Source organism: Venturia canescens, chromosome 3, assembly GCF_019457755.1.
Source record: "Venturia canescens isolate UGA chromosome 3, ASM1945775v1, whole genome shotgun sequence".
In the NCBI taxonomy this organism is placed as follows: domain Eukaryota; kingdom Metazoa; phylum Arthropoda; class Insecta; order Hymenoptera; family Ichneumonidae; genus Venturia; species Venturia canescens.
Genome location: NC_057423.1, coordinates 7677208 through 7693416, shown reverse-complemented (window position 1 = coordinate 7693416; position 16209 = coordinate 7677208). Strand labels below are relative to the sequence as shown.

The window sequence follows — 16209 nt, the reverse complement described above, 5'->3', positions numbered from 1 at the left end:
GTTTTGAAGGAGTAGATCATCGAGTTGTAAATTTGTGGACAACTTTCATTCCCTTTTTCGCACATTCTCGCCCCATCTCACTCTCTCCCTCTTTCGATCGCGTTTCACATACACCAAACAGCTCTTATGAAAGTGATTTCGTGTGCTATTGGCATCCACCACTTCCTGTTATTGACATGCTTCCTACCCTTATGTGGATGCCACGTATATTTTGAGTCTAGTGCGCGCATATATACAACACGTTTATCTACCGAGTGTCACAAATACACAACGCAAAAATCACAGGTTCACAAGATCCTCAAATTTCGAAGAGACAACTTACAATTAGCCATTGTTTGACGCGGCCCAAGTGGGGGGGCGCGGTTGCCGGATCAGTCGTGCCGGTCGTGGCACTACTTTCGCGGCGTTTTAATTGTTGCTTCCAGAGGGCACACCGATCGCCCGTTCTTACGAATTTATACTTTTTCCTACCTTTCAATTTTCGGGACATCCCATAGGCAAATATTTCGTTTATACACAAAATGATTAAAATGTGAAGTATATATGAGCTCGATATCGATGTATTGAATCATCCCTTTCTCTCTCTCTGTCGACTTTGTGGGAAAGGGGAAGAGAACTCTCGGCGTCAATTCCACTTGGACGTGTAATTTTCACACTCGTCCAAAATTACATCGACTCCGCGCGTTCATACCTACAGAAATGTATATATAGAAATAGAAGCAGGAATCGTATACATAAGGTAAATGGAAATATATACGAATCTCGTGTAGAGAGCTCGCGTATGCGTTTAGCTATACGACTGTGAGAATAGAGATGTATAGAAATTTAGAGATAGAGTGCCATCACGAGAGAACGCGAAGCTGCTGGTAGTGCTCGATGCCTCCCAGATAACTCGTAAATTACACGCGGCTGCACGTCGAACACCGCGAAATATAATCGATTGTCGTGCAATTGACGTTCGTTATACTCCGCGCTCTCTTTCTCTCTCGCTCTCGCGCGCTCCTTCCGCATATTCTACGTACTCGGCTCTCACGTGTCCACTATATACATATATTTTGATGCATTTATGTATGAATGTGTGTTTCGTATAACGGGCATTCTCGTTCATACTACGATTAAAGGTTTTCGGTCGCTTGGACTGTGGTTAACCTCTCGCTTGCCTAAAAGCCACAACGACCCGACTCTCGTGTCGATTGCTAATCATACGAGAATCCATGCTTCTATGTATGTTTTTCCGCGTCACTGTACATGCTCGTGACAACAAGAATTTTCGAACGAATTTACGCCGCGGAGGCGAACCATTTTTTCAATCGTTTTCACGGTGTCCGTCTGAATTATTATCAGCGATAAGATCTGCAGTTGGAGTCCCTCAACTTCGGAAGTCTTTTTCGACTATTTTTTATTTGTTTTATCACAAACGTGCGACCTTCGACGAGCGAACTCTTCCAAAAACGTTGCCTCAATTTATTTTTCGAATTGTTGCTGTGGCGATCTTTATTTTTTACAGCGAATTTTCGTTCCGTTTTTGTGTCGCGACCATTTTAAAAAGTTTCAAATTTCCGCAAAATTACACATCGAACGCAAGCAGTCGTGCAACATGCACATTGAAAGTGTAACATTAATCGTCACACCCAGAAGTACGTATTCTCGTGCGCGGAACGTAAGTATCATTTTTTGACTCGATATGACCGGTGTTTACTTGAGTAGTTCGTTCAACGCCCGCAGCTTGGGCAGTCTGCCACGAAACACGAAAGCAGGTGGTTCATTGTACTCGATATGACGAAAGTTTCACTTTAACCGAATTTAATCGATGCTTATCGCGACCTCCGGAGCAAAAGTATGTGACTTCGATACAGAGCACACGTACCCTCGAGCATCGCTCAACTAACAATCAGTAATGCGGACGCGACAATTAATGCGAGCCTTTCGTCCGAGCTGGGGAAACAAAAAAATGGCGGGAAAAACTTTCTCGCCCATCAAAACGTTCTCTCCGGTGTTGTAGACAGCAAGTTTTTTGCTTACACGGTCATCCGAATATATTACTTTATCACACCATGAAGAAATGGGAATGAAGAAAGAACAAAAAGAGCTCGTCGAAAGACGTCCCCACGAAAATGCGATCTTAGAGCAGCGAGGAGAAGCAGGAAATATAAATTTCGAGTGGAAAGTACGTTCGAAGCTCTATAAATTCTATTCCCGATCCCAGCTGTCCTTGTCCTCACGGGGTTGTACTATTATATTCTATTATTAGCACTCCGTCAACGTTCCTGTCAGTGGCATACGTGAACTCTTGACGCGCCCGCGAATCGGACAATATTTCTCGCGCCCACGGAAATATATACGAATTTTCCTGCATCGGTAAAATCCATGAAAATACAAACATAAACAGCACACGAGTCTTTTCCAATTTCGTATCGAAAACTTCTTTCTTTCCACGAAAACACGATTTTTCTCCCGCCCGAACAAAGCGCGTCGATCGACTGTTCGATGAAAATAAAAAATGGCGGTTCATAGGTGGAGTTAGTGACGCAGCGATCCCAAATTTTTGTTCAGCACAAAATGGCGGCATACGCGATAATCTGGATTGAATGTTCCCTCCGTTTTTTGACAGCAAAAAGAATACAGTGGACAAAAAGATAGTTTGAGTGAAATTTTATCGGTGAAATCGACGAAGAAAGTGTGTGAATAAATGATGAAAAGTTCAAACCGCGAAATCGGTGTCGTTTTCGAGCAACGCGGAACCGTTAAACGACCTATAAGCAAAAAAAGCACAAAGTTTCGTTGGTTTATCCGAGGCACGAAATTCTCGAGGTTTGCGGGGAAATGTATGTGATAAGATGTTACATGCGCTATCGCTCAGAGTTCAGTAGAGAGAGAGGAAGTCGGAGCGAAGAAGCGTGTTTGCAACAGCAGATCCCTTCGGTGGCGTGTAAGCGCGACGGGGACGAAGAGAGCTACGTCAGGTTTCCGGGCAGCGGAGAGACGCTGCTGTTCGGGACAGAGGAACCGCCAACAGAAGCAGAAGCAAGGAATTGTATAGGTGGAGGAGGCAAGTCAGTAGTAGGAAGAGGTGACTGCGAATAGGGAGAGAAAGAGTGAGGGAGAAGGGCAAGGAAGAGCAGAAGAGAGAGAGAGAGAGAGAAATTCATAGATGACGCTGTTGGGCCGGTGCGCGAGGGAACCGAGCTATTTCTCAGCTTCAACGGCAGAGCTTTTCTTCGCGGGAATATATCGACACGTCACGAGCACACACTCCCGTTTACAATATCCCAGCGGTATGTGAGTATAAACGCGGGAATTTGCGCTTGTGTTGGACACTATTCACATGTGCACAAATACCATACGTCTATATATGTGATACGATAGTTTTCTCGTTGGCGTTTTTTATCGAAACGAGATTTAACACGTATGCGAATCGATTCTCAATGTCGTCGATCGCGTCTCGTCTACATAACCCTCGAAACTTTTGCTTTTTCTCGACCCTCCGCGGTTTCGTTCGTATCGCTCGTACAATAATCACTCACATACGTCATTTTTACCCGAACGCCCTTTTATGGCTTTTCTTCGTCTCTATATTTACGCGCGTTTTATTGCCCAAGTTTCATTGTCGTTTTATGAAATAAAAATTGTACGTTTTTGCACAAAACTTCAAAATCGTTCCCTGCACTTTCATCCCAGGCTGCATCTTCGAGATTCTCTCAGGTACACAAAGAAAAACGTACTTTTTTTGACCGGAGTGCGTATGTATTATTCTAATGCGTGAATATTCGATGAAACTCCCTCTACTGGCGAGCCACTCGCGTGGCTCGCTACTCGTAGCTTCGCACGCGTCGTGTGCCGCACGATCAGTCGGCCGCTAGCAGCCGTTCGAGCGTGACGCTTTCGTGTACCGCGCCGCCAATCCCGATTTCCTATCTTCTCTCGTTCGATGCTCAGTTTATGAAGAGTAAACCAAAGTACTAATATCGGGACTGTAAACAACGAATAATCGAACTAACGCGAATGCAAACCGGCTATTAATATTCGCGTATTTACGATTGAAATTCTGGGAAGTTGAATCCTTCGATATAGAAACGTTAAAAATGTTTGAAAGGTATTAAATATACGTAAAAAATCGACGAACCACTGTGTTATGAAAATAAAAATAAAATCAGTATAAATCGATAGTACATTAAAAACGTACGAATAAAAACCATAAACAATACGTAAATCGAGAATCCAAAGCGTGCATAAAAAATGTAAAATCGAAAAACAAGAAAACACGAAGGGTAAACATTTTTATAAAGTATTGTGAAACGAAATATTTTTAAAGCATACAAACGATTATCATACACGGAGAAGAGATCGTGGGAAAAATTGAAATATTGAATAGAGATACACGTGAGCTGATCAAATATAGAGAGCACGTTTTTTCTCTTTTTCGCTCTCTTGTTTTGCCATGTTTCATGGAGCATTCGAAACTCGTTCGTATGTGGAATCATAATCGGGGCGACTAATCGTTCGGAATAATAAGCGCGTGGATGCGGCACCATGTGGGAGCGTGGAGCGCGCGGTGTGCGTGATACGGCCAATTAGTGCGAGACACATATCAAAACACAAAGCTACATAGAGCCGTTCGACATGTCGCGAGAGCGAAATGCATCGAACGACATTTAAATTTTTCTCCCCACTCCGCGCGTTCCGAACGATTGCTCGATGGAATAATTAATTTCTTTACTGACGACCCCAAAGAAACAGAAAAAAACATTACGTATCGGAACATCACAGCGAGGAAGAGGAGGACGAAAATAGCAGCAGAGGAACCAGACAAAGGTGAGTGAAACAATTCATTTATACATTAGGGACGAATCTTTAATATAATGGAACACGTGTCTTTGACACATGGGACTCGGGAATAATCGTCGGAATATCTTGCCAAGGATTTTACCTAAATTAAAAACTTTTGAAATATCGGAAAATCATTTATGAAAGTAATTAAAAAAAAACTTAATTGAATTGGAATTCCCAAGCGATTTTCGACATTATAAAAATTTAGGGAAAATTATATGTTCGTGAAAAAATCTGCTAGGAGTCAAACTACAAATAATTCACTTCGCATTTCTAAAATATTTAACCGGGTACGGGAATTTAGCACGTGTTTTTGACACGGTCTCGTTGCCTCGATAAAATTGCGGAATAATATGAAATGAGTTTGCGATTGAACGATGTTTTTTTTGAATCTTTCGTCTTTCCGACGGATTTAAAATCCTCCGAAAATAATTTGAGTCGGAGTGAGCCTTGGGGAGTGTAAATCCGGATACAAATCGAAACTCAGGCCACCGATACTTCGCGAAGGAGTGAAATTCATTAAGTTCCGAGAGTTAGAAGCGAATAAAGGCATGTTTCTCGGTATTCGAGTGAAATTAAATAGCCGCGAGGGTAAATATTGACGGAAGCGGATGCTGTGGGCAAAGACGAGGATTCCTTGAAACTTGGGAATTTCCTTGGAAGCAAGGGTTGAAGAAAAAGACTGAGAAAGGAGAGGGGGTCGCGGACCGGAGGGTGGGGAATAAGAAGAGGTCGGTGAAAAGCGTCAGCTGCATGCTTTCGCACGATATTCACCCGATAATCGGCAAGACCCCCTGCCGACATCACCACCAGCAGTCCCGCGCCCTCTTTTCCTCCGCGCTTGGAGTACCCCCTGCGAAATCGGAAGTTCTCGTCGCCCAGCGCCTTCGGTTTTCCTCGAGCGTTACAAAATCTTTCAAACGACCCTGGACCGTGTTTCTCCCGCTGGATATTTCGACCGAGGGGGAGGGGAAAAAAATCTTCGGTATTAAACGTCGCCTGGTGTGTGGAACCGGAGAACAGTGGCGAACGAAAAAATGATTTTTCTTATTCGCATGTTTCAGGTACTTGGACGAACCTTTCGAAGGAAATTTTTTTAAACCTTTTCTAACTTTTTTTTATACAATTTATTATAATTTCACGGGAATTTAAGTTTCGAATTTTATTTTTTTTGGTCCATTTTTATTCATCATTTTGCTCCGCTTCGTTGATTACGATGGAAAGTTGTTTTATCCATGTTAAGGTTTGTTTTTTCAGTTATCTGTTATCTTTTGCCTTCAAGAGGCAAAAGTACTCGAAAAATGAGGGTTTTACACCACAAAATTATCGTATCGTTGGGATTCGCTGGTCGCATCGACTCGCAATCGATAAAAACCATAAGAAAGTGTCCTCTGAATACAGATTTTCGACCAAACCTTCTGAGCTCCGTGGGGAAGAAAAATTTGTGCAATTTTCGTCGCCACTGACGCGAATCGCGTTATTCGGAAGAGCGCGAATTCCACGAACCTCGAATGACGCTGAAGTTTCCAACGTTGGAGTCCAACGAAATGATCGAAAAAAACTCTCCAATAATTCCGGTAATTCTCCTATTTTGTTCCCTGGCAAATTTGCGATTCGTAGTTTTTCAAGCTGCACCAACGATTCGTGAAATAAAAAATTGGTGAATTACAAATGTTTTTTTCGTTCATTTCGTTGGACTCCAACGTTGGAAACTTCAGCGTCATGAACCTCGAGCCAGCAGACGACGGAGCTGTCAATGTGCTTGTCCCAAGGCTCACCGAACCCCTCGATATTAAAACGAGGAAACGAGGCTCCGAATGTTTCCTGACGAAACTCTTTTCACTCGTTTTCGTTTATTTTATCATCTGTGAAATGTATTCAACGATAGTATTCGATTGGAAATAATCAGAATTGGAAAAATGAAATTAGTGAAATTCGAGCTGCACTCGTGACTCGACACTTTTCCCAAAAACTTTGACCCCACCTCTGTCGGGCATGCGAGCCGCCATCGAATTATCGCAAAAAAATGAGAAAGCATTTTAAATCCAGAGTTTTCGGATCGAAAAGCCATCAGTGGCGTAGTAAAAAAGCTAAAAATCATTTAAAAACATTGAATAACTGGCAAAATTAAGTGAAAGGTTAACGAAAAGTGCCGCGCGCCGGTGCAAATTTGCGTCAGTACGTCCCCCGCAACGGTCACACTTCCAAATCATAACTTATCGGTGGCACATGGGTCCAGCGAACGCGACTCACAAAAACTGTTCCTGTTTGCCTTCTTTTCAAGCTATCGAGTTGAGTCGGCGGTCAAACTTCAATTTAGCATGTTTGCCGAACAATCGAATCGTTATCGTCTTCTATTTACGATTTCAAAGCCGTCGAAGTGCGACGCGAACAAAAAACCACGAAATTTAGATATTATGATTTTAAGAAAAAAATAAAATTCCCATGGACTGTGAAAAAGAGTATTTATTTTGAAGTTTCAACTCGAGACTTTTGCTCGACCGTCGAAAAATGTAAGTGGAACGTTCAAATGGACAAATAATGGTAAAAATGGTATTTTTTTAGCACAAATCGTATATTTCCGATGAAAAAATGATCAAAACAAAAAATTGTTTTAACCATGCCCTCCGCAATCGACGAATATGCGATGCTTTTCACACACAGGACGTTTGCACGAATATCTAGAGTCGCGGCAGCGACTCTGAGACAAGTACATTTATATATATGACGAGTTGCTGCCAGAGACTTTTTACCGGAGCGATAGCGTTTCCAATTGTTTTCGAAAATTTTCAAAATTTGTTTCTTCAATAATTAATTAATTATAGCATTCCGGAGAAGATTATAAGTTGACGTATTTTTTATTTATTTTTTTTTCTTTCGATTGCGACCTCTTCGAACTCTGTAGCTTAATGCGTTGAAGAGATATTAATTATTTATTTTTTAATTGTATCAAAAAATGGTCTCGGATTTTCGCACACATTTTTGATGTTTATTTGTTTTATTTAGTGACAAATCTGGTGCCATAATTTTTTTCATTTTCCTGTCTGTCATTCCCCGGCAAAGTTCACATCTTACTGATCCTCTTCAATGAAACGACTCGCGATCTTGCGCGTGCGAAGATGATGAGCCACCTTCTCGTAGACCGTGAATATTATTTACGTCCAAAAAAAAATAATTTAGTTCTCGCATTAATACTTACGTTCCTGGCTGCACATTGGGACAAAAAAACGAATTCGAGGCCCGATTTTTTGGAACTTGCGACTCTGTGCGGTTACACGGGGTTCACCGGACCCCTCGAGAAAGCATGTGCGCACAAAGCGAGGTTTCTCGGTCCACCGAGGGCAGCGGACCTCTGAAAAGTGTTCAAACTCACAGTGTTGGGTTCAAACGATAACAGATGGCGCGAAAAGTTCGATTCGGAAAAGTCTATCCTAGCATAAAGTGGACACGAAGTTGAAACGTCGTTTTGGGCGGTGGAGGAGGGTGAAAAAATGGGATGCAACGAGATACCAATTAAATCGAAGATAATTATTGGCCGGACGTAACCGTTGGAAGGAAATTTTGCTGTTTTGCCAAATTCGTCTACTTAGACGCATGTGGAGTCTAACGAAAGGGGCAAAAGGGGGTAGGCGCGAGGATGAAAAGAGAGGAGGAGGAGGGGGAGGAGCGAAGTACTCGTTGCTCGAAGGCAGCTGGCGGTGTGTGGTACACGCGCGTGTTATACCGAAGTATTATATCGATTAACTGTTGGCAACAGAAGAGAGGCAGAGTAAAGCTTGTCAAGGGGGTTGGCGGAGGGTATGAAGAGCGAGTGAGAGCGAGAGGGGGTGGCGAACGTGGCTTTGGCTTTCCTATATTATTAATCTTTCCCTCTCGCGAGAGAGTTCGGCCCCTCCGGGCCCTCTCTTTCCTGTAGCATCTCTGTACGTCGAGGGGGGTTTGTAGGAGATGAGCTTCCTCCCATGAGAGCACGAAACAGAGAGGGAGTAAGGGATGAAAGAGAGAACGAGGGAAGCTTGGTTTTCGCCCCTGGTGAACCTGCTGCCGCATATATGCGTCTGTCGAGTCAGTCAGGTGTTGCGGGCAGCTTCCGTCGTTCAAAGAGAATCAAGAGTTGTGGCAGGAGCTCGCCCTTCCCACCGCCCCGGCCTCCTCCTGCGACTCGTACATATAAACCAACAAGATTTATCTCAAAATAACACAGAAGCGTTTCGAAACTTTACGAATCACACACGTTTCTATCCCGAGCAGAAGCAGAGCCTCCGCGTTTTGACTCACCTGCACCGACCCCCCCAGGTGCATGCGACGTCTTCACCCTTCCCCACAATGTTACAAAATTCGTTACCCAAACGACTCTCCCACTAACGAAGCTTCGAATTACCAAGAGCACATTATTGTACAGCTTCCGGCTCAGCTCCGAGTTTCATTTTTTTTAATTTCTCTACTTTGAGCCTCTCACTTTTCACTCTTCCTATCCTCAGGTGTTCTCCGTTATTAATTATATTCTCCGACTCACCTTTTCCCGAGAATCTGCACCTTTCACCTGCCCGAGCAGGAGCAGAACACGCCTCCGTTCAATGTCCATTTGCTGGACCAAATTCTCGAGAACTCCTTCCTCTTCAACCCCTTTTCAACTTATTTCCAACTGGAGCTCTGGAGTGTGAAATTCTTGTATGCTCTCCTCCCAATTCCTCCAAATCGGCCCACTAATCGTGCTTTCAATATCTTTCTCCATTTCCCCGAATCTCTATGACGCTGAAGTTTGCAACGTTCGAGTCCGACGAAATGAACGAAAAAAACATTTGCCTTTCACCAATTTTTAATTTCACGAAGTATTGGTGCAGGCTGAAAAACGATTAATTGCAAATTCGACAGAGAACAAAATTGGAGAATTACTGAAATTATTGGAGAGTTTTTTTTAGATCATTTCGTTGGACTCCAACGTTGCAAACTTCAGCGTCATAACGAAATTATTTAAAAAGCTCCAATAATTCTAGTAATCCTCCAATTTCGTTCCCTGTCGAATTTGCAATTTGTAGTTTTCCAACCTGCACCGATACTTCGTGAAATAAACAAATTGGTGAATTACAAATGTTTTTTTTTCCCCTTCACTTCGTTGGACTCGAACGTTGCAAACTTCAGCCTCGTGATTGTAATTAAGGACAAGTTATAGTTTCAGCACGCTGCTCGAGGCGTTTCTCTCTTATAATTTTCCATTATTCAGTTATCCTTGTTATCATTTACCTAATTAGCATTGTTATTATGCATTATGTACAACTAGTTTCATGATTTAGTTTACGATTTACTGAGTTGAGTTACATCGCACTATTTCATAATTATTTACATCGAGACTCATTTTCGCTGATTGTTGCTGTCGTGACTGCTGCAACAATCGGATTATTTAATTTTGTCATTTTCACTTTTTCTATTAGCTTGATTTTGTTAATATTTTTTTACCCGTGTCTCTTGCCTCGACGATGCTGAAGTTTCCAACGTTGGAGTCCAACGAAATGATCTAAAAAACTGTCCAATAATTCCAGTAATTCTCCAATTTATTTCCAGTCGAATTTGTACTTTGTATTTTTTCAATCTACACAATTATGATTCGTGAAATAAAAAACTGATGGATAAATCATTTTATTTTCATTCATTTCGTTGGACTCCAACGTTGGAAACTTCAGCGTCGTCTTGCCTCGGCCCAAGGCACAATTGTATTAAATCAATCAGTCTCTCCGTCACTCTCTCTCTCTACTAATACGCCTTGCATCGCTACACCTCCGTCCACAACGGTTGAACAGCATCCAGCTTGATTATTTGGACTGGAGCAAATGTTCGAGGAGCCTTCATGCCGAAAGCGATCTAAAAGAAATCGCGATGCGAAGCGCGTACGATGAGTCGACTCGTGCGCATAAATACCTGCATATTTATACGGAGATACGCATCAGAAATACGTGTAAACGGTGGTAAGAGGCTGTAAGCACTGAAAAGTATAGAAACATTGGCTCGACGTTTGTATATACGTATAAGCGTATATAATATATGACATGCGTCTATAACTACGTGACTGACCATTTTCTCCGATAATGGTGGACCAACTGCCGCGCGTTTGGCCGGAAGCGCACCTGGGAACGCCGTTTAATATTTCCGAGAGAATCGCGAGCTCGCGGCGCACTCGGCTGCTGCTGTTATATACTGGCACATATGTACGTGCGTTTATATAGAGTTGTATGAAACGCGGTGATATTCCTGGTTACGGGGAATCTGCCCCTCGCTGGTTCCGCAGGTACCTGCGGGGGTGGCCTATGATTGATGTAATTTTGGAATATAAATCTTGGAAATTGGTCGGCGGTGTACGGACGTCGAGGTCTGATTTTGGTGGGCCGATATCGTGGAATGACAACGGGCGATTTTTCCGAGTTTCAGATTTCCCCTTGCCACTACGTTTTTTCACGAAAATTCATGAAAATTGGGAAAATTATCTGCTTCGGGGATAACGGAATTTATAAATTTTCCATTAACTTCGGAGAGGTCAGGGCGAATGATGTGCGTGGATGAATCGCGTGTGCGAGTGAACGGTGGGTCCTCTCGCAATCGGATGGGTGCTCCGGAACACCCTGAAAGTGGGATCGCAAAGCGAGAGGGATCGAGGCCGGGGGGGGGGGGGGGAGGATGCAGGAAACACAACCGCAAATTCACATCGCGGACGTTCTCGCGCCACCGATATGACGTTGACAGGATCAAAAGCATAAACCAGAGAACTCACGTCTATTAACGCTAACGTGAATCCCCCCCACGCACGAGCATGCGATTGGCGTGGATTAATTCGCGTTTTTCTCTCTCTCTCTCTCTCTTTTCCGACCGATAAAAAGGCCTCGAAATGATCGAGGAAGCTCCGAGCATTGCATTATCATTTCGTCGACGTTCGAGTGCTCCTAAACACGCAGATCGCTTGTGAAATCCTTCTCGCTCCAACGAGCAACGAACCAGCCAATTTCCTCGCTCAATTCCCACTCGCCAACCTCCGACTCGAGCCGGACTCGCGGACTATTTTAAAAAATAACTTTTCGATCCTCGATCGAGACTCGCTCGTGTTCGGAGACACGGCGGCGACTCGACGCCAAGTATTAAAAATAAAAATCTTATAATTTCTCCAAATTGAAATGTTCCTTCTTCTGAAACGTCATCCTGGCTAAATAAAACTAAAAAAAAAATAAAAAAATATATTATAAACGAACGTAAAGCATTCGTAACAAATACGAATATCGTGTTTAAAAACGTAAAATGACAGATATATTCGTGAGAGGTCCTTTTCCGTCACGTCGAATATGTAGCACGGTGGCACAGAGAAAGAGAGAGAGAGAGAGAGAGACTCGGGACAGTTTGCCACAGAACTGAATGCTCTGTGTAGTACATGCACTGCTCAACGACTCTGTGCGTGACATTTTTGTAATGAAAAGCGAGTTAAACGTTATATTTTCCCCCTCCCTCGCTCTCTCTCTCTCTTCTCCACTCTTTTATCTTTGTTTACTCTCTTTCTACCTTTTTTGTACTATTCTCTATGGCGCGATTTACAAAGGTATAGATATATTTTTATAGGTCGGTAGACATGTGGCATGTTTCCCAACTTCGAGCTGCTGCTGGACGTTCTAATATTGGAAATTTCAGTATATGCATGCGGTTCCCATCGTACAACGTGTGTCTTGACACACATATGTATATAGAAATACGCTTATATATTTATATATATATATGCTGCCAGATGAACGTATATGCACAGCAGCGAATGACTACCAGTCAAATGCTCTCCATTCTTGATGAAATATAGCGACACTAGCATGTGCACAACATATGTATAAACACGAGCTTCTATCAAAGTTGTCACTTAGAATATTCATTGTGAAAAAATTTTGAAAGGAAGAAAAAATACACACTTCGAATCTGCGTGCGTTTTGAAAAGTGAACGAATAAAATGGTGTGGACGCTCGCCCGCTTTACGTTATTGTCGATGAAAGCTGTCTATCGAGAAGGTACCTTTGGCTCATGGGCGACTGCCCATGTAATCGTAATCGGCAAAATCGAACTGGACTATGACGCTGAAGTTTCCAACGTTGGAGTCCAACGAAATAATCGAAAAAAACTCTCCAATAATTCCAGTAATTCTCCTATTTTGTTCCCTGCCAAATTTGCGATTCGTAGTTTTTCAAGCTGCACCAACGATTCGTGAAATAAAAAATTGGTGGATTCCAAACGTTTTTTTCGTTCATTTCGTTGGACTCCAACGTTGAAAACTTCAGTGTCGTACTGGACTCGGGTTCACGAATCTTCGTATAGGATTCATACTTTAATCGACGTCGAGGAATCATCAGTTTGGCTGCACTGGCAAAAGAGTTCGCATTAAAGGCTTCGAGAAGAGGTCGAAAAAAATATTTTTTTCGTTAAAAAAATCGTTCAGTTGCGCAAATGATTCGTTTTATTGAATAAAGATACTCGGTGAAACAACTGAATGAATTTTGATGTCTTGGGGGTTTTGTTGAATGGTCAACGATCTTCTTCTGGGAAATGAAGGTTTTGAGGATTTTACTATTGGGGCCAGGGCAGGGGGAGTTTGTAAAAAATTAGTGAAATATTGTGAGAACGCTTTCGTTTCATTCGATTCAAAATTCATTCAAGTTTAAGAACAACTACGAAAGTATACCAAGTTTTGAGAAGAGAGAACCGTTTTCGTTCATGTTGCGAGCATTCAATTAGTCGTGGCGTTCACAAATTTAGAGCTCACACTCGTGCTAACACTCCCGTACTGTCGAGCTGTTGTTCCTCGCACTCGAAGAAAAGTCGTTTGAAGAAACGGGAGGAAAAAATGTGAAATTTAATGAAAAAGGCAAACAAACAAACTTAATTAATGTCTTTGCGAAGAAATTTACAGCTTTTCAAAGCGTCCGTCCGGAGAGAGCTCTAAAAAAATGGAGGACGAGAAAGGAGAGAGATTGAAACTCCTGGAACGAAGTTTCTTCTCGTCCAAACACTTTTTATTCGCCTTTTTAATTATTTTTAAATAGTCCAAACGCGGTGACCGCTCGAGTTTTTATTCGAGGTCGCGGGCTGAAAACGAGTTTGTTTTTATTTACTTTTATACCGTCTCAACACTTTTTCCTTGCCGACTTACTTTTCTAATTATACCAAAGAAAGTGATTTAACTCTCGAGGGATGGGAATTTAGCGAATGCTCTCGCTGGAAACGGGACCGCATCGCTCTCGGAGCTTCACCGAAAATTAAAATTTCACAACGTCAGCGCACACTTCCCTTTAAAAGGATAATTAAAAAAACGCAAAATCGTTTGCGCCTCGGCCCTCAAATTCTACCCGAGATACGAAAAACAGTTGCCGATCCCATTGTACCGTCATCATCGAATAATTGTTTATCATTTTCCACCCAAATCACGCAATTACTCGACGAAATCACCATTCACAATCTATTTCCAGTTTTTTCACTATTTCTAGTTTTCTTTCACCTGGTTTGGTAAAACAAACAAAATTAGTGACACAATTTGGATCATGAACGAGTGAAAAATCAACACCAAGATTGGTCGGATTTGTTTTGACTCAAGAATCGTTTGCACAAGCGACTAGTAGTAGTATCGCCTTTTTAACACAATTTTCGGATACTTCAAGCAGCAGGCTCATAAGTGAAAGAAGTCTCAGTACAGACTTATGAGCATAACTTGACCAAACTACTTGAGTATTGAAAGAATTAGTCCAGTAGCGAGACAACCTGCGTATAGGCTTTGGACGAAAGAAGCTCACTCGACTCAGAAAGTCCAGAAATGTATGACGAGTGAAAGAAGTCCTCGATAAAGCCTCGATCACGATGTCAGATATTTTATCACGATAACAGATATTTTAGTATATTGGCAAAATTGTCTTGATGACGAAGTTTGATGACGCTGAAGTTTCCAACGTTGGAGTCCGACGAAATGATCGAAAAAAAACTCTTAAATAATTCCAGTAATCCTCCTATTTTGTTCCCTGCCAAATTTGCGATTCGTAGTTTTTCAAGCTGCACCAACGATTCGTGAAATAAAAAATTGGTGAATTAAAAACGTTTTTTTCGTTCATTCCGTTGGACTCCAACGTTGGAAACTTCAGCGTCGTGAAGTTTGCAAGGTTGGAGTCCAACGAAATTATGTAAAAAGGCCCTCCAATAAATCCAGTAATTCTCCAATTTCGTTTCCTGCTGAATCTGCAGTTTGAAGTTTTTCAACCTGCACCGGTACTTGGTGAAATAAAAAATTGGTGAATTACAAATATTTTTTTCGTTCGTTTCGTTGGACTCGAACGTTGCAAGCTTCAGCGTCGTTTACGACCTTGATTAGTCGTGGGGAATTAGATAATCGTCGTATTCTTGACGATGTTTTTACCGAGATCGAGGAGCTTTGTTATAAATTATAAATCCAAGAAATCAGGAACAAGAGTGTTGTTTTATTTTATTTTATCACCGTTAATACAGAAAGCTCTTCTTCCGACAAAACAGACAAAATCAAGAGGAGAGAACTTGCCAAAACAAAACTCTATTGTTTCTATTTTCTAATGTTTTTACCACATTGCCAGTCTAAAAATTTAGTAACCACATTCTCTTTCTTCCAACAGTATACAAACAAAATAATTTTTATGATTTTTTCAACGAATTACCATTTTTATCGTTTCAAGTGTTTACTACTTCGAATAATCGTACTCGCTCGGATTAATTTGTAATTTCCAATGATAAACATTCGTACGACGAGAAGGACTTTTCGTCTGAGGACGAAGAAGCTCGTGATTTTGGCACCCTCGCGCGAGCGCGAAAGCCCGAGAGATTCGAGGCATCTTTCTCGCGTCGCGCGTGTTGTTTGCGGAGCAAATTCAGCGGCGAAGCTACGGATTTTCACCGGGAGCACGTCCATATATCAATTCGAATAGGAGCACCAGTAGAATCACGGTATTCCCTTCTCGTGTTTATCTAACTAAGCGTCTTAGCGACGAGGGCCGCGTAGAGCGCCGTGAGACAAGAGACAGACGAGCCCCGGAGACGGGCTGGTCCATCTCCGGGAAAGCTGCGTGAATAGGAAAGTGCGAGTTTCCATTTTTGTCTGGGGCGCTCGATGGGTTTTCGAGAAGCATTTTCCGTCGCTGGGATTCGACATTTTAGCACAAAAACAAAACGGCTCGTATGATCGATCTGTAAACGCATTTGTTTCAATTGAATCTCGATGCTGTATGCAAAGTCGTCACGGATATTCGAAGCACGCATGGAAAATTATAGCTGAACGAATACGCCGCGAGAGGAGGGAAAGCGATCAAGCTTCAAATGTCTCTGGCCGTTTCCGTGACTTTTTCAGCTCCTATCTGC

The 16209-nt window shown here is 42.3% G+C and overlaps 1 protein-coding gene across 3 annotated transcripts in view; it reads left to right on the top strand.

Moving 5' to 3' along the window:
• Positions 1 to 1868: 1868 nt before the first annotated feature.
• Positions 1869 to 16209, top strand: part of nvy (CBFA2/RUNX1 partner transcriptional co-repressor nervy) — a 35164-nt gene continuing 20823 nt past the window's right edge. The window contains exons 1-2 of one of the 3 annotated variants that reach the window (XM_043413988.1): positions 1869 to 3279; positions 4732 to 4812. In XM_043413988.1, coding sequence (XP_043269923.1) covers positions 3152 to 3279; positions 4732 to 4812 — 209 coding nt within the window. In that variant the 5' untranslated portion in view covers positions 1869 to 3151. The remainder of the gene's footprint in view (positions 3280 to 4731; positions 4813 to 16209) is intronic. The other 2 variants (XM_043413989.1, XM_043413991.1) reach the window with 2 other exon arrangements.